Source organism: Bos mutus, chromosome 6 (assembly GCF_027580195.1).
Source record: "Bos mutus isolate GX-2022 chromosome 6, NWIPB_WYAK_1.1, whole genome shotgun sequence".
NCBI lineage: Eukaryota > Metazoa > Chordata > Mammalia > Artiodactyla > Bovidae > Bos > Bos mutus.
Genome location: NC_091622.1, coordinates 15,710,870 through 15,730,274, shown reverse-complemented (window position 1 = coordinate 15,730,274; position 19,405 = coordinate 15,710,870). Strand labels below are relative to the sequence as shown.

At 40.4% G+C, this 19,405-nt stretch overlaps 1 protein-coding gene across 1 annotated transcript in view; it reads left to right on the top strand.

The window, feature by feature from the left end:
• The window catches only part of MCUB (mitochondrial calcium uniporter dominant negative subunit beta), a 95,347-nt gene extending 78,455 nt beyond the window's left edge, over positions 1-16,892 (top strand). The window contains exons 4-8 of the mRNA XM_070372021.1: positions 1,228-1,332; positions 9,283-9,443; positions 14,367-14,570; positions 15,167-15,283; positions 16,665-16,892. Of these exons, the coding sequence (XP_070228122.1) occupies positions 1,228-1,332; positions 9,283-9,443; positions 14,367-14,570; positions 15,167-15,283; positions 16,665-16,742 (665 nt within the window). The 3' untranslated portion in view covers positions 16,743-16,892. The remainder of the gene's footprint in view (positions 1-1,227; positions 1,333-9,282; positions 9,444-14,366; positions 14,571-15,166; positions 15,284-16,664) is intronic.
• Positions 16,893-19,405: the final 2,513 nt, after the last annotated feature.

The window sequence follows — 19,405 nt, the reverse complement described above, 5'->3', positions numbered from 1 at the left end:
CACACTGACGTTGAAATTTTCCTAGAGAATTTTTTTTCTGAAATGTTCCTAGGATATTTGAAATCACTGTTAGAATCTCTCCTGCCTCTCTCCAGCCTTTAAACATGCCACACAGGTGCATGCTTGCTCCTGCCACAGTTTTGCCTCTTTTCATCTTTCCTAAGCTAGAAAGGGAGGCAGCCCTGTGTGGTCGTGGTTTGAGGTGGTTTAAACAATACAACTCACTCACCTTTAGTAATTAAAAATAAAAGTGTTAGTCACTCAGTCGCATCTGACTCTTTGCGACCCCGTGGACTGTAGCCCACCAGGCTTCTCCGTCCGTGGCATTCTCCAGGCAAGAATACTGGAATGTGTTGTGTTTCCTTCTCCAGGGGATCTTCCCGACCCAGGAATTGAACCTGTGTCTCCCTCTCTGCAGGCAGATTCTTTACTGTCTAAGCCACCAGGGAAAGCAAAAGTTACTCAGTTGTGTCTGACTCTTGTGACTCCATGGCCTGTATAGTCCGTGGAATTCTCCAGGCCAGAATACTGGAGTGGGTAGCGTTTCCCTTCTCCCAGGGGTCTTCCCAACCCAGGGATCGAACCCAGGTCTTCCACATTGCAGGTGGATTCTTTACCAGTTGAGCCACAAAGGAAGTTCGAAAAAAATAAGAGAAAGGTGGGCTTTTTTAAAATGTTAACTACCTGTGTTCCTCCACCACGAAGTCAGGGGCTTGGCCATAAGCCACAGAGATGGACACTGGCTGAGCTGAGGAGAGTGTCAGCAGGCTTTCTAATTGGAACTGACAGAAAACCAGGCTCAGAAGACGGCAGGAGCCACAGAAGGCCGTGGGTGAAGAAGTTAGCCTGGGAATGGTTGGCGGGCTTTGCTGCTGGCACCCCATCCCCCAGCCTCCACCTCTGCCTCCAATGGCCTTGCTGCGATGAGTCCCTGCCTCCCTCCCCGGAATCTGTGCATGACTGTCTGTAGGAACTGTCCAGTCTCACCAGGAGCGTCAGTCTGGACCCCAGCCCTGCTGACAGAGAGGGGGTGATGGGGGGTCTGCTTGTTCGTCTTGGTCCAGGGTAACGGGCAGTATTGGGAGCATTACTCCCAGTGGGAACAGTCTTGGGTATTGGGGAGCTTCTGCCCACCCAAAAAGGCAAATGTCCACTGCTGTATTATAAAGACCTGTTGAAAAATGGTTCTTATTATTCTAAAACAAGGACATATTTTTGCATTTTCAGATGGCACTGAAATTGCAGCTTCAACCTTGATGGAAATTTTGCTAAAGAATGATTTTAAACTTGTTATTGATAAAATAACATATGATGTACAGTGCCCTAAGAAAGGTAAGAAGCACAGCTGTGAACTATCTTCACATTTCCCTGTTGCTGTGGGCCTTTTTTCAGGGAGCAGGCTTATCCTGAGAATCTTTTTAATTAACCAAATGACCAAGAAGGCTTTGGAGAACCAGTATTTAAGCTTTTCTAGCGAGGGTAGAAATGATCGGTAGAAGTTGGGTGTCAGGGCTTAATGTAGTCTCACATACTCTTCTTAGACTTTTAAGACTTTGTTCTAGGATCTTGAATGCTTAATCTGACATTATTGGGTTAAGAAGAAGTGGACCTGAAAATCAGGAACTCGGGTGTATACTGTTGTACAGTTTTTAGCTCTTTTTTTTTTTTTTTAAGTAGGCTTTATTTTTTAAAGGGCAGTTTCAAGTTCATAGCAAGATTGAGCAGATAGTACAGAGGTCCTGTATACTAATGTACCCATTCCCCGCAGACTCCCCTACTGTAAACACCAGAATGGAACATTTCTTTTTGTCATGAACCTACATCGAAACATCGTTATCAGTCCAAGTCCATACTTTACATTATGGTTTGCTCTTGGTGTTGTATGTTTTATGGGGTTTTAAGGCTATATTTTATTACTGAACTGTAGTTGCTTTACAGTGTTTCAGAGTTCCACACAGTGATTCAGTTGTGTGTGTGTGTGTGTATGTGTGTGTATATGACTGAGATTCTTGTCCGTTATAGATTATTACAAGATACTGAATGTAGTTCCCTGTTGCTTTATTGTTGTTTTCCAGTCCCTAAGTTGTGTCCATCTCTTTGAGACCCCATGAACTGCAGCATGCCAGGCTTCCCTGACCGCCACTATCTCACACATAGGATGAGATGGCTGGATGGCATCACTCACTCAGTGGACACACATTTGAGCAAATCCTGGCAGATAGTGTTTATTTTGTATGTAGTAGTATGTATATGTCAATTCCAGATTTCCAATTTATCTCTGGCTTGTTTTATGGGTTTTGATAAATGTATAATGACATGGATTCACCATTCCATTGTCATTTCACACAGAATAGTTCCACTGCCCCCAAAATCCTCTGTGCTCTCCTCCTTCATCTCTACCTAACCCCTAACTTCTGGCAGCCGCTAATCTTTTTCCTGTCTCCATAGTTTTGCCTTTCCAGAATGTTGTATAGTTGAAATGGTACAATATGTAGCTTTTTTTCAGACTGGCTTCTTTCACTGAGTAGTATGCATTTACGTTTTCTCGTCTTTTCATGGCTTTACAGTTCATTTCTTGTGAGCGCTATTATTCCATTGTCTGGATGTATCATAGGTTATGTATCTGTCCACCTACTGAGGGACATCTTGGAGGTTTCCAAGTCTTGACCATTACAAATAAAATGGCTACAAATGTGTATGTAGGTTTTTATGTGGACATAATTTTTCAGTTTTTTTGGGTAAATGCCAAGGGGCATGATTGCCCGTATAATGCATATATTTCGTTGTGTAAGAAACTCTTCCAAACAAGCTGCACCATTTTGTATTCCCATCAGCAGTGAATGAGAGTTACTGTTGCTCTACATCTTTGCCAGCATTTAGTGTTGCCAGTGTCTTGGATTTTGGCCTTTCTTAAGGTGTGAAGTAGCAGCATTTCCTTGTTTCAGTCTGCACTTGCCTGGTAACTATTTCACATGTTTACTTACTATCTATATATCTTGTTTCGTGTGGTGTCTCTTCAAGCCTTTGACCGGCTTTTTAAGCATGTTGTTAATTTTTAAGGTTTCTTTGTATATTTTGGGTAACAATTCATTATCAGATCTCTATTGTGCAGGTATTTCTCCCACTGTTTTTCATTTGGTTGTCACGGTCTTTTGCAGAGAAGGGGTTTTGTTTTAATGAATCTGAGTTTATCAGTTATCTCTTTTGTGGACTGTGCTTTGGCTGTTGTATCTAAAAAGTCATGGCCAAACCTGTTCTTGCATGTTGCCTACTTTTCCCATCATGGGCCTTACCATATTAATCACATCTGTTTTGATTTCCTGGTCTGATAATTCCAAAATCCCTACCATATCAGATTCTGATGTTTGCCTTGTTTCTTTTTTTTTTTTTTCTTAAAAATCAAATTTATTCTTTTTTTTTTTTTTTTAGTCAGTGTAATTTTATTGGCAGCAGTTCTTCCCCAAACGAAAGCCAAACTTAAGGATTACAAATCACAAAAGTTTTTCAACAATTTGCATGTTGGGCTGTCAGGTTGCTCACCCTTAGTACTTGGTCATTTTCCATCCAGCTCTAGGATTTTCTCAGGTTGAGAAATACTTCTTTGTCATCAGTTAGGCTGATGGGTCTGGAGCAGGACAAAAATCTCTAGAGATTCAAATGTCCACATGTTCAAGAATTCTTTTTTTTTTTTTCACCTTTGCCAATAGGTTATTTTTATTTTTATTTTTTTATATTTTTAATGTAATATTAATTTAATATTTGAAATCAGGCAATGTAATTCTCCACATTAACAAAACAAAGGGGGAAAAACATGATCATCACAAGAGATTCAAAAAGTGGTTTAGACAAAATGTAATACCAATTCATGACAAAAACTCTCAGGAAACTAACAATAGAAGGGAATTTCCTCAGTCAGGTAAAGTACTTTTAAGAAAAATCTGTATGACATAATAATTTTTTTTTTTTTTCCCAAATCTTCCCACCCTCTCCCTCTCCCACAGAGTCCATAAGACTGTTCTATACATCAGTGTCTCTTTTGCTGTCTCGTATACAGGGTTATCGTTACCATCTTTCTAAATTCCATATATATGCGTTAGTATACTGTATTGGTGTTTAAAAAGCCATTAAAAAGAATGCATTTGAATCAGTTCTAATGAGGTGGATGAAACTGGAGCCTATTATACAGAGTGAAGTAAGCCAGAAGGAAAAACATCAAATTTATTCTTAAACCATCTAAAATCTAAGGAATATAATAATCCAATCAATTACAGTGAACAATTGCTTTAGAATTATAAAATGTTCTTCTATATCCTTACATTTTAATGAAAAGTAACCTTCATTATTAAACAAAAAAGTTTTTTTTTTTAATATGAATGTTTACTTGAGATAATTACAGATTCATCTATTCAATATTACTCTCAATAGCTTTTGGGGGGACTTCATAAAGTGTCACAGTTGCAGTTGGATAAATGAGTACAGTGATATCTATTCAGTGATCTATTACATTTTTCTAAGTATTAAATTTAAAGCTTCTTATTTTCATTTAATTGCTCATGCATCAGTTTAACAGTTCAGACAAAATTTCTAATTTATCACTCACAAATTGAAAGTAAATAGCTTAGTGGGAGTTTGAGAAAAATAAAATTCTTCAGAAATAGTAGTTTCTAAAGACTTTAAAGTTCATAATTAAATGGACTGAGTTATGATATTAACAAGATGTACACAGGAAATTTAAAATATCACACAAGCAGAAAGTTGAAAGGAGCTTTGAGCTCTCATTAAAGTTCTTAAAATATATATTGAAATTATTTATTACCAGTCTCTTGTTGTCAACTTTACGTTTATTTTACCAATTATCTGAGCACCCACTTGCAGAGTAAAGCTCTGCGTCCTTGATTCCCTTACAGTGAATTGTTCCTGTTTTAATACTCAATTGGTTTTGACTTTTTGAAAAGTGTATTTTATATTCACTGTGTGTAAAAGTCGCTCAGCTGTGTCCGACTCTTTGTGACCCCATGGACTATAGCCTGTCAGGTTCCTCTGTCCATGGAATTCTCCAGGCAAGAATATTGGAGTGGGTGAAGTGAAGTGAAAGTTCTCAGTCATGTCCGGCTCTTTGTGACCCCATGGACTATACAGTCCAAGGGATTCTCCAGGCCAGAATACTGGAGTGGGTAGCCATTCCCTTCTCCAGGGGATCTTTCCAATCCAGGGATCGAACCCACGTCTCTCTCATTGCAGGAGGATTCTTTACCAGCTGAGCCACAAGGGAAGCCCAAGAATATTGGAATGGGTTGTCATACTCTCCTCCAGAAGATCTTCCTGACCCAGGGATCAAACCCACGTGTCTTATGTCTCCTGCACTGTAGGCAGATTCTTTACCATTGAGCCACCAGCTCTTCCATTCTCCAGGGGATCTTTCCAATCCAGGGATCAAACCCAGGTCTCCTACATTGCAGGCTGATTCTTTACTCTCTGAGCCACTGGGTCATTGCTGCTGCTGCTGCTAAGTCGCTTCAGTCATGCCCGACTCGGTGTGACCCCATAGACGGCAGCCCACCAGGCTCCGCCGTCCCTGGGATTCTCCAGGCGAGAACACTGGAGTGGGTTGCCATTTCCTTCTCCAATGCATGAAAGTGAAAAGTGAAAGTCAGGTCGCTCAGTCGTGTCCGACTCTTAGCGACACCATGGACTGCGGCCCACCAGGCTCCTCCGCCCATGGGATTTTCCAGGCAAGAGTACTGGAGTGGGGTGCCATTGCCTTCTCCACTGCCTTGTTTCTTTAGATGGTTTTTTTCTTGCCTTTTACCTGCTTTGTAATTTTTTGTTGAAAGCTGGACATGATACTATTGAAAATAGAAGCTGAAGCAAGTAGGTCTCTATTGTGAGGTACTACGTGAGTCTGACCAGGAGTTCAGCTGTTTGCTATAGCTGTAGGTATCAGAGGCTTCAGTTTCTTCTAGTGACCCTGTTTTCTCTCCCCTGTTATGTTCAAGTTTCTCCAGAAATTCTTACTTGAATAGAGTCTGTGTCTTGCACAGAACTGGAGCCCTATTGATGTAATGTTAAGGTATTGGGGAGGAGAAGCAGTGTGTAATCTTATGATTAAGTCTCAGGGTTTTTACTGGGCCAGGATTACTGTGCTGTGACCTTCAGAAGAGTTTATCTTTTTTTTTCTCTTTCCAATATGAGACAGGAAGGTTAGAGGGGCCTGGAGTTGGCTAATTGCCCTTCCTCCAGGCCAGATTAGGCTCTGGTAGAGCACAGTGATGGAGAAGGCAATGGCACCCCACTCCAGTACTCTTGCCTGGAAAATCCCATGGACGGAGGAGCCTGGTAGGTTGCAGTCAATGGGGTTGCTAAGAGTCGGACACGACTGAGCGACTTCACTTTCACTTTTCACTTTCATGCATTGGAGAAGGCAATGGCAACCCACTCCAGTGTTCTTGCCTGGAGAATCCCAGGGACGGGGGAGCCTGGTGGGCTTCTGTCTATGGGCTCGCACAGAGTCGGACACGACTGAAGCGACTTAGCAGCAGCATAGCACAGTGCATCCTTGAACAGCACAGGTTAGAACTGTGTGGGTCCACTGACATGCAGGTCTGTTTGAGTGAGCACTGCAGTACCACGTGGTCCACAGTTGGTTGAGTCCATAGAATCATGGACACAGAGGGCCAGCTATGAAGTTACATGTGGATTTTTGACTACGTGGGGAGTCGGTGCTCCTAACCCCAACGTTATTTGAGGGTCAACTGGTTATTTCCTAGGTATAGAGAAAGTAATGCTCAGGTCTATTTCAGAATGGTTAATTTTCTACTGTCTCTGCTGGAAGCAGATCTCTGACCTTCACTGTGAGAAGCTGATGGGACTGCTGGAGATAAAACTCATCAATGTGAGTGTGTTTATTTCTCAAACTAGTCAGCACTGAGCCTCCAGCATTTCAACAGTTGTAGTTTAGTGTTCCTACCTGTATTGGCTCCAGAGGATTCTGCTCTTAGTTAACTGTGATTGTGGACTGCTGAGGGTAGGGTGAATAGTGAGTCTGTGCCTTAATAAACAGATGATGAGACAAGTAAATCAACATGTAAGGGAGGGCCCATGTTTATAATTAGAATGCCAGGTTCTGACTGGTAAATATGGGAGGGCTGCTGTAGTTGAAAAACCATTATATTGCAGCCAAATTCAGGCAAGAATCATCAACAGATGCCAAGGGGATTGAGAGGAGTGGGAGGAGGTGATTTAGATAAAATAAAAAACAGTGAAGAACTACAAAAACAATTGGAAAACAAGTAATAAAATGGCAATAAGTACATACTTATCAATAATTACTTTAAATGTCAATGGACTGACTACGCCAATCGAAAGACATAGGGCAGCTGTTTGGATTAAAAAAGACAAGAACTTTTTGTATGTGGCCAACAAGAGACTCACTTGAGAGCTAAAGACACATAGAGACTGAAAGTAAGGGATGGAAAAGGTGTTTCATGCAAATGGAAAATGAGTGAAAGACCTCAGTAGCCATTTCTCCAAAGAGGACATACAGGTGGCAGCAGGCACATGAACAGACGCTCAGCATCACTAGTTATCAGAGAAATGCAGGTCCAGACAATGCAGTATTGCTTCACACCTGCTAAGAGTGACTGTCGTCAAAAAGTCTACAAATAACAAATGCTGGCCAGGACGCAGAGAAAAGGGAACCCTTGTGCACTGTAGGTAGGAATGTAAATCAGTGCAGGCATTTGGGAAACAGTGTGGAGGTCCCTCAAAAAGCTAAAAATAGGACTAGCACTAGCATGTGCCCCAGCGATTCCACGCCGGGTATGTATATGGAAAAAATGAAAGCGTGAACTGGAGAAGATACATGCGCCCCAGTGTTCATAGCAGTGCTGGTTACAGTAGCCAAGATATGGAAGCAGCCCAAGTGTCCACCAACAGATGTGTGTGTGTGTATTGGAATACTGCTGTATATACTCAGACCTCAGTAGACATTTTGGAATGTCTGCTCAGCCATAAAAATGAATGAATATTGCTCAGCCATAAAAAAAAAAAGAATGAAATTCTGCCATCTGCTGCACCATGAATGGACCTAGAGAGTATTATGCTTAGTCAGACAAAGACACATACTATATGATATCATTTATATGTGAAATCTAAAAAATAAAGCAAATTATATAGCAAAACAGAAGCAGACTCACAGATATAGAAAACAAACTAGTGGGAACCAGTGGGGAGAAATAAAGGCGGGGGAGGCAAGACAGGGGTAGGGGATTAAGAAATACAAACTACTATGTATAAAATAAGCAAGAATACAGCACAGAAAATTACAGCCATTATTTTCTAATAACTTAATGGAGTGTAATATGTAAAAATACAGAATCACTATGCTGTACACCTGAAACTAATATAATATTATGTCAACTATATATATATGGCGGTAAAAAAAAAAAAAAGAGGAAATGCTGACAAAAATGGGAGTAAGTCATAAGGACACAGGAGCCAGCTGGAGGGTCTCCCACTAACCATATCTGGTACAATTTGAACATCCTTGGCTCCCATGCTTGTGACTTGCCTGCCCCTTTTTATTTTAAACATTTTCTTTCTTTCTCATGTAACTAGATGATTCAGGCTGATCTTGTACTCCAGCACTGATACCAGCCTTTTCGCTGAAGATACCTCCAAGAAAAATATTTCTAAAAATGTAAAAAAGAAAAAATGTAAATAATTAAAAAAATCAGAAACTGCGGTTCCCCTCAGATCTATATCTTATTGAAAATAACTTACACTTGAATTGCTTTTCAAATGTATACTGTACTGTGGTTTACATGTTTGTACACCAGCTTCCCTCCCCAGTGGACCCTAAAATGATTTTGGATAGAGAGCTGAGGGTTAAGAAGGATCTTAGGTTAACTCAGGTATAAAAGTGAACCTGTAAACTGATGTGTGACAAACTCAGGTGAGGTATTTACCTGGGTTCTGGTACATGGATACTCCTTTTTCCTGTATTACTCTTCCTTTTCTTTTTTTTTTTAAAAAGAAACAGTGCTGGTCATATTACAAAAGAAAAAAAGACAAAAACATAATGTATTTTAAACCTACTGTCTGGTTATTATTATTCCAGAAAGAGATGAATGTCATCACCTGAGACAGAAATAAAGGCCGATATCAAATGCCCCTCAGGGAGTGGGGAGCACCCAGACAGGCAGCCATGGGGGCGCAGATTTGGTTCCCTGAGGAAAAGATGTGGTGGCTGCCTCACGTTTCCTCTGTGTCTTCTTTTCTCAGAAAACCTGAGCAGCGAGCAGGCTACTGAGATGGAAAACATGAAATCTTTGGTTTACAGACTGTTCACCGCCTTGCATTTAGAAGAGTTTCAGAAGAAGAGAGAGCACCATCTGCTGGAGAAAATCGACCACCTGAAGGGACAGCTGCAGCCCCTCGAACAGGTTTGGAAGCATCTCAGTTGAGTCTGTTTGTAAATAATCATCGTTTGGTCACAAAGTCGTGTCTGACTCTTCAGCGACCCAATAGACTGTAGGCTGCCAGGCACCTCTGCCCATGAGATTTTAATACTCAGTATTGGTATAACTGCTCCATCTGAGCGTTTTTCTGAATGCTTCACATAGGTTTATTTTCTCCTTTAATCCTCGCAGCGAACCTGTGAATTCGGTATTATCAGCCTCATTCTTTGCATGAGGAAACTCAGACAGCAAAGGTACATAGCTACTATTTGGAAGAGAACTTGAGCTCTGGCAGTCTGACTCTGCTGCCATCTTAGACTCTGTGCTGTGCGTTCTGTCTGTGGATGGGCCAGTGTCTCAGTGAGTGTGTATAAGATCAACTGCGATACACTAGCTGGAGCACTACCATTTTTTTTTTAAGACAATGGGCCCTCCACTCCCACTCTGCTCAACTGAATTGCAATTGGAAAGTTAGCAGTGGCTTCCTAACATCTGAAGTTAATCAGTGGTGGAAGGAAAACAAAACCACAAACTTTTCTAGGGAGGAGGGGCAGGAGTCTGTTTTAAGGGAAAAATGCATTTTTTTAAACCTCGTGTTCCTATTTGTGATTTTTAAAAATGGGTAGGTATATGTGTATCTTTGTGTATGAATAAAGAGTTTCTAGAGATAGAAAAAATATTGTTTTATTGAAGTATAGGTGATTTACAGTATTATATTCTCTTGTACAGCAAAGTGATTCACACATTCTTTTTTACATTCTTTTCTATTATAGTTTGTCATAGGATATAGAGCTATGAAGGGACAGGCTACCCACTCCAGTATTCTTGGGCTTTCCTTGTGGCTCAGCTGGTAAAGAATCCACCTGCAATGCAGGAGACCTGGGTTCAGTCCCTGGGTTGGGAAGATCCCCTGGAGGGTAGGGTACGGCAACCTACTCCAGTATTCTTGCCTGGAGAATCCCCATGGACAGAGGAGCCTGGCAGGCCACAGTCCATGGGGTCACAGAGTCGGACACGACTGAGCAGCTAAGCACACCCACATTTTCATTTTTTCTTTACTTAAAGTTGATAATACATTGCACTTGTGTTAAGATTAAAAAATCTAAAAAAATGGCTAATAGAAAGCTTTCCTTCTACTGTCCTCTCAGCACCATATCCCTGAACTGTGAATCATTTCAGACTTTATCTGTGTACAAATACATGATTTTGTTCCCTTTTCCAGTAAAGAGTATATGCTGTTGTACACTACTCTCACCTTTTTTCACTGATGGTATATCCAGGAAAGATCTCCACATTGTACCTAGATAGTTTTTGTTTTTTTACGCTTAAGAATGAACCTATAACGAATCATGTGTGTGCAAGTATTACCTGTAGGATACACAGAAGTGAAATTGCTGGGTCAAAGAAAGTAGACATAATTTTAGCTAGGTTTAGAAGGTGACTTCTGGGCTTTTCATTGTATACCCTTCTGTTTATTTTTTCCATGACCAGGTATTACCATTATAATTTAAAAAATGGTTGACTAATGAATTGATTTGGAAATAAGTGATCACTCATGAACGTACATGTTTTATAAATTCTGGTTTTTCACAAATCTTACCTCTTTAATGCAGATGTGTATTACTTTCATTCCTTTGCTTTTTTTTTTTTAAATTGGTGCACTGTAAACAACTAACACTGAAACCATACTCACAGAAAACTAGTCAATCTAATCACACTAGGACCACAGCCTTGTCTAACTCAATGAGACTAAGCCATGCCCGTGGGGCAACCCAAGATGGGCGGGTCATGGTGGAGAGGTCTGACAGAATGTGGTCCACCGGAGAAGGGAATGGCAAACCACTTCAGTATTCTTGCCTTGAGAACCCCATGAACAGTATGAAAAGGCAAAATGATAGGACACTGAAAGAGGAACTCCCCAGGTCAGTAAGTGCCCAATATGCTACTGGAGATCAGTGGAGAAATAACTCCAGAAAGAATGAAGGGATGGAGCCAAAGCAAAAAGAATACCCAGCTGTGGACGTGACTGGTGAGAGAAGCAAGGTCCGATGCTGTAAAGAGCATTATTGCATAGGAACCTGGAATGTCAGGTCCATGAATCAAGTCAAATTGGAAGTGGTCAAAAAAGAGATGTCAAGAGTGATTGTCAATATTCTACAAATCAGCGAACTAAAACGGACTGGAATGGGTGAATTTAACTCAGATGACCATTATATCTACTACTGTGGGCAAGAATCCCTCAGAAGAAATGGAGTAGCCATCATGGTCAACAAGAGAGTCCGAAATGCAGTACTTGGATGCAATCTCAAAAACGACAGAATGATCTGTGTTTGTTTCTCAGGCAAACCATTCAATATCACAGTAATCCAAGTCTATGCCCCAACCAGTAACACTGAAGAAGCTAAAGTTGAACGGTTCTATGAAGACCTACAAGACCTTTTAGAACTAACAGCCAAAAAAGATCTCCTTTTCACTATAGGGGACTGGAATGCAAAAGTAGGAAGTCAAGAAACACCTGGAGTAACAGGCAAGTTTGGCCTTGGAGTACGGAATGAAGCAGGGCAAAGACTAATAGAGTTTTGCCAAGAAAATGCACTGGTCATAACAAACACCCTCTTCCAACAACACAAGAGAAGACTCTATACATGGACGTCACCAGATGGTCAACACCAAAATCAGATTGATGATATTCTTTGCAGCCAAAGATGGAGAAGCTCTATACAGTCAACAAAAACGAGACCAGGAGCTGACTGTGGCTCAGACCATGAACTCCTTATTGCCAAATTCAGACTTAAATTGAAGAAAGTAGGGAAAACCACTAGACCATTCAGGTATGACCTAAATCAAATCCCTTATGATTATACAGTGGAAGTGAGAAACAGATTTAAGGGCCTAGATCTGATAGATAGAGTGCCTGATGAGCTATGGAATGAGGTTTGTGACATTGTACAGGAGACAGGGATCAAGACCATCCCCATGGAAAAGAAATGCAAAAAATCAAAATGGCTGTCTGGGGAGGCCTTCCAAATAGCTGTGAAAAGAAGAGAAGCGAAAAGCAAAGGAGAAAAGGAAAGATACAAGCATCTGTATGCAGAGTTCCAAAGAATAGCAAGAAGAGATAAGAAAGCCTTCTTCAGCGATCAATGCAAAGAAATAGAGGAAAACATCAGAATGGGAAAGACTAGAGATCTCTTCAAGAAAATCAGAGATACCAAGGGAACATTTCATGCAAAAATGGGCTCGATAAAGGACAGAAATGGTATGGACCTAACAGAAGCAGAAGATATTAAGAAGAGGTGGCAATAATACACAGAAGAACTGTACAAAAAAGATCTTCATGACCCAGATAATCATGATGGTGTGATCACTGACCTAGAGCCAGACATCCTGGAATGTGAAGTCAAGTGGGCCTTAGAAAGCATCACTAGGAACAAAGCTAGTGGAGGTGATGGAATTCCAGTTGAGCTATTTCAAATCCTGAAAGATGATGCTGTGAAAGTGCTGCACTCAATATGCCAGCAAATTTAGAAAACTCAGCAGTGGCCACAGGACTGGAAAAGGTCAGTTTTCATTCCAATTCCAAAGAAAGGCAATGCCAAAGAGTGTTCAAACTACCGCACAATTGCACTCATCTGACACGCTAGTAAAGTAATGCTCAAAATTCTCCAAGCCAGGCTTCAGCAGTATGTGAACCGTGAACTTCCTGATGTTCAAGCTGGTTTTAGAAAAAGCAGAGGAACCAGAGATCAAATTGCCAACATCCAGCGGATCATGGAAAAAGCAAGAGAGTTCCAGAAAAACATCTATTTCTGTTTTATTGACAATGCCAAAGCCTTTGACTGTGTGGATCACAATAAACTGTGGAAAATTCTGAAAGAGATGGGAATACCAGACCACCTGACCTGCCTCTTGAGAAATCTGTATGCAGGTCAGGAAGCAACAGTTAGAACTGGACATGGAACAACAGACTGGTTCCAGATAGGAAAAGGAGTACATCAAGGCTGTATCTTGTCACCCTGCTTATTTAACTTATGTGCAGAGTACATCATGAGAAACGCTGGACTGGAAGAAACACAAGCTGGAATCGAGATTGCTGGGAGAAATATCAATAACCTCAGATATGCAGATGACACCACGGCAGAAAGTGAAGAGGAGCTAAAAAGCCTCTTGATGAAAGTGAAAGTGGAGAGTGAAAAAGTTGGCTTAAAGCTCAACATTCAGAAAACGAAGATCATGGCATTCGGTCCCATCACTTCATGGGAAATAGATGGAGAAACAGTGGAAACAGTGTCAGACTTTATTTTTTGGGGCTCCAAAATCACTGCAGATGGTGACTGCAGCCATGAAATTAAAAGATGCTTACTCCTTGGAAGGAAAGTTATGACCAACCTAGATAGCCTATTCAAAAGCAGAGACATTACTTTGCCAACAAAGGTCCATCTAGTCAAGGCTATGGTTTTTCCAGTGGTCATGTATGGATGTGGACTGTGAAGAAGGCTGAGCGCTGAAGAATTGATGCTTTTGAACTGTGGTATTGAGAAGACTCTTGAGAGTCCCTGGGACTGCAAGGATATCCAACCAGTCCATTCTGAAGGAGATCAGTCCTCGTGTTCTTTGGAAGGAATGATGCTAAAGCTGAAACTCCAGTACTTTGGCCACCTCATGCGAAGAGTTGACTCATTGGAAAAGACTCTGTTGCTGGGGGGATTGGGGGCAGGAGGAGAAGGGGACGACAGAGGATGAGATGGCTGGATGGCATCACTGACTCGATGGACGTGAGTCTGAGTGAACTCTGGGAGTTGGTGATGGACAGGAAGGCCTGGCGTGCTGCGATTCATGGGGCCACAGAGTCGGACACGACTGAGCAACGGAACTGAAACAACTAACAGTCATTTGTTTTTCCCTCAGATGAAAGCTAGAATCGAAGCTCGCTCAGAAGCCAAAATCAGTGGACTCCTGTGGGCTGGATTAGCGATGCTGTCTGTTCAGGGCGGAGCAATGGCCTGGCTCACCTGGTGGGTGTACTCCTGGGATATCATGGAACCAGTTACATACTTCATCACATTTGCAAATTCCATGGTCTTTTTTGCGTACTTTATAGTCACTCGACAGGTAAGTAGAGTGTTTAGAAAATGGTTAAGTTATAACGTCTTTTGTAAATAATTCCTCACTCAAGTAATGAGCAAAAAAATCCTTCTTACTTATTGAATTACTGCTACCTGGGTTCTTTTCAGCTGTTAAATTTTGTTTTTCCAGATGGAGATTTATATTAGCATAGAGAAAGTGTGTATAACCTCTAATAGTGAAAATATAGTGCAAGTTAAACTCCTCCTTTGAGATACACACATCAAATTTGTGTACTCTGCGTCCTGTTTATAAATGAATTTATATTTCAAACCACCCAGAAACTTTAGCTTTGTCTTGTGATTGTTTTGCCAAAAGTATCCATTTTCCATTTCCTCTCTTCTATCCCTGCATGTGTGATTTCTCTTCTCTGCTTGCTTGCTTTTGAAAGGAACAGCTGATCTCGAGTGAGACTAAATGTTTCACTTGCGTTGCCTTATGCTGGCTCTGATGGCTACAAATATGATGGCAAATATTGTACTGATGTGCCTTCCTCTGCTTTGTTGTTGCTAAGACAAGTGTCTTTCTTGCTGAGGTATTATGTTCATTTAAAGCATGTTCTGTTTTGCTTTGCCTTTTTTTAGGATTATACTTACTCAGCTGTAAAGAGTAGGCAGTTTCTTCACTTCTTCCATAAGAGATCAAAGCAACAGCATTTTGATGTGGAACAGTACAACAAGCTAAAAGATGACCTTGCTAAGGTACCTCATTGCAAATATGACATCTTACAGCCAGTCTTATTTGGGAGCCAGAATTTAGGGTCAGGGAAGCATCCTCAGTGGCTCACTCACACAGGTTAAATCTTGGTCCTATATAGGCTTCTCTGAATTTTGGTTTGTTCAGTGAAACAGCTGACATGTCCTGATACTAATTTCCTACAGTTTTTTGGTCATCTGTATTCTACATGGGGATAGCTTTAAATGTAAATAGGAAAAGTCTTAAATGACTCTGAGATAATAACAGTTTTCAATAGAAATCTATTTCTAAGTGAAGATGTGTTTTTAAAGAAAGAAGTCCAATATCAAGCTCAGTTGCAAATTTTGAACCCATTAAGAACATAAGACTTTTAGGAAGGTGAGCACTCTGATAACACAATTTTAAACTCTAAATACTTTCCAGGTTTCTTCTTCTTAAAAACAGAAGCCATATGGCATTCCTCCTTTCATCTTTTCCTTCTTTCAGATGAGAAAACAGAGGTGTATACCCTGTTGCAAAGTGGGGAAACCAGGGTATGAAGCCAAAAGTTTGGCTCTGGAGCGGTACTCTGGAGCACTTCCATATAATCTGATTCCTAGGCAGCTGTTATCTCTGGCCTCTCAGCAGACCCATTAGTTTTTTAATTTTTCTTAGCAATTTTATAACAAAGTTTTAGAAAAAAATGTCTTCTACTGTTCAATACATAATCATTTAATAGCCAGTGATCAATCATATCTTTTGTTACCTGTATCTTCTAAACTACCCATCCCTCAAATTTTTAAAAAAGGAAAGATATAACAGGAATTTATAGTCCAAAAATTGGAGATAAAGAGGCTTTAAAAATACATTTACATTCCATATAATCATTCCTTAGGAAAAATGTAATGATGCTTTTTGGGATACTTACATTTAAATGATCCAATCCAAGAAGGCTGAAGAATGTTCTCCTAACTAGTTTCCAGCACTGGGCATTGAAGATTTAGATCTTTAAGGTAATAAAGTTGAGAAAAAGGGGAAGCTAATAGGTCAGATTAATGGAGTTTTTGTTGTTGTTGTTTTGTTGCTGCTATTGTTTTTCATGAGCTAGAAAAACCACTATAGAGGGGAAAATGAACATAATAAGAACTATAAGGAAGTACTATAAACTCATAGTTTATTTACTATATATAATATAGTATAGTGTATATATATATAGTATATAAAGCATATACTATAAACTCATACTATAAAACTCTTTTACAAAAGCATCCACATAAATTGAAATATGGTGGGCAGTTGCCACTTGTCGTTTCGGTCTGTGTGTTGGCCTCAGGAGATGTTAGAGTTATGAACTTCCTTGCAGCAGTGGTCCTCTCTGATCAGTGCCCCTCCTCTTCCCTTGGACAGGCCACTGAAGCCCTGAGACATGTGCGCCGCTCTCTCTATTTGCGGATGCAAGTAGAGGAACTCGATGAAAGGAAGTAATCTTACATTTTTATTAATCTTACATTTTTAATGTCAGTGAATTTTTCCATGATGTGTTTATTTTGCAACTGGAACTTTTTGAATCCCACAGTTCATTTGCATTTGACTGTTTCAATCTCTTGTTAATTAAAAAACAATGCTTGCAAAACACAGGTATTCTATGATGCTCTCATTTGAGATTTTCGGTTTGTGGATTTTCACGGCTTGTTGAGGTTTACTGCTGGAAGGATCTGGGCTGCACCCATCAAAATCAACGCTGCTGCTGTTACAGGTCATCATTTAAGCAGCTCTGTCAGCCTGTCCCGTGTTCCTTCCCGTGCGGACGTGAAACGGTCAGTGTGCCTGGGTTCCCTTTCTTAGGCTTCATTTAAAATCATCTGGTCATTAATTTCTTTTTAATTCACAGTAGTTGGAAAATTTTTATCATTTGATAGTTAAAATTATTATAAAATATCATTTGAAATGTTTCATCTTAATATTTACTCAAGTTACTCTTTATCATTTGTTGTCAAGTATTGTTCTAGACACTTTACATATAATTATTTGTAATCCTATAATCCTATGAGGTTGCTGTTTTTAATCCCAATAAGGAAACTAAGCTTTAGCATGGTTAATTTGCCCAGGTGTACATAGCCAGAAAAGATTTAAGCACCTACTCAGAGTAGATGATAAATCTTTATAAATGTACAACTCATGGTGTTCAATCCATTACCTAGGATGTCACCTTTTCAGTGATTGACTACGGGACAGAAAGGGTAATGATGATACCCTGATACTGAGATTTGCTTTAAGAAAAAGAACACTGTTTTAAGGGTATACCTTTCAGTCAAATCAGATTCAAACTTCAAACACCTTAATTAGAGCAACACCCAGTGATCAGGGTGCTAGTCTGTATCAGTATCTCTGAAACCTGCAGAGTCTGGATTAGCAGTATGTTAAGTGTTTTATTAACAAGCTAAGAATATGCACTTATGACAAGCACTTAGGACATGTTCTGCCTTTGAGGAACCCTGTTCCCAGGAAGGGCCAAGACCATCAATACAATGAAAGTTAAGAGAAACCAGTTGGGCAAGGTGGGCCTTACCTCTTGGGAGTGCCGTTTGCTGTACTGAATTCACTGATGCTTCCATCCCCAGCATCAAGAAGAATGCCTGGCCCCTGTGACATACCCGAGAGAGACAGGTGTCTGGCATTTTCAGGTTTAGAGCTAGGAGAAAGCTGGGACCAGGAAAGAGAAAGGATGGCTTCTGAATTCTCAAACAGTCTAAAGGAAAACCTGGGAAGAGGTGTAGACTAGAGCAGGGGTTGGCAAACTAATACCTTTACTTGTTTTTGTAAACAAAATTTTATTGGAACACAAGTATGAACGCTGATGCACCGTCTATGGCTAGTCTCACAATATGGCATCAAGGTTTGATTGCAGCAGACAGTGTGGCCTGCAAAGCCAAACACAGTTCATCTCTGGCTCTGTACAGAAAAATTTTACTGACCTCTGAAAAAGGATGTGAAAAACAATTATCAAAGAATACTTCTGTGTCTTTAGAGCTTCAGAAAATTTGTCATGTGAAAAATGAATGAATTCTTAGTAAAGCTAGCTCCCTTTGATTAGTGTCATTCCACTTTACAAAGTAAAATAGTCTTTACTTTTAAAATAGAGTTTAATTCTTCAAAGAAGGAGCTGCACATAGGTCACACTGTACTTTTTTCTGACAGGTGAAACTGATATCTGAGCACCGGGGATGACAGCTCAGTGATCAGAGGCAGGACGTTCTGCCCTTTTTTGGTCCTTAAACTGTAGTTTCTCAAATGGGAGATGTCATGTATGTTAAAACGTTCTTGATGAGAGATCATTTATTAACACACACAGAGTATGATCTTTCTACTCAAGTTCCAAGTTAAACAGACTGAAACCAAAACTAAAGGATTCCAAAGAAATTGCATGTTAATTTTATTACGAAAGGGTTGTCTTATCCTGAGACAACTGTTATAAACAAAATTCAGCTGTGTCCTTATTGTTTCTACAGCTCAGATTTGATGGCATTTTGGTGCCCAGATACATTGGTACCAGTGCCACTGCATCTGAACAAGAGGATTTTATTCAAATAAACCCTCTGACTGATCACTGAAGGAAAAAAAAAAGTGTGTGTATGCATGTGGTGGGTGGCAGCGGTTGAGCTTTTCAATAACATCAGCTAACTTCTCTTAGGTAACCAGAGCTATATAATCTTTGCCTAGAGGGCTGGCCTGTGCTCACTGGATGAGCTGAGGAGAGTTTCTGTAGTCATTCACCCTTGCAAGGAGAGCCATGGAGACAGCAGCACCTGCAGGTCAGAAGTTAAACTGTTCAACTGACAGTGAAAGCCCTGCCATGACCACAGGAAAGGGGATAAATGCCCCACTGACCTTGGCATGTAGTTGGCACATGTTTTGAACTATACCTGAAACAGCACAAACTACTGCTGAACCAGCAGGTCCCAAGTTTGTTATCAAAACCCAGACTGTTAACCATCTTCAGCCTCTGGCAGATGATTAACAAAGCATATTACTCAAATTTTACATATCATATTAGTAAGAGCTGAATCTTAAAAATAACATCTGGGACTCCCCAGGCAGTCCAGTTGTTAAGACTCTGCACTTCCATGCAGGGGGCATGGGTTCAGTCC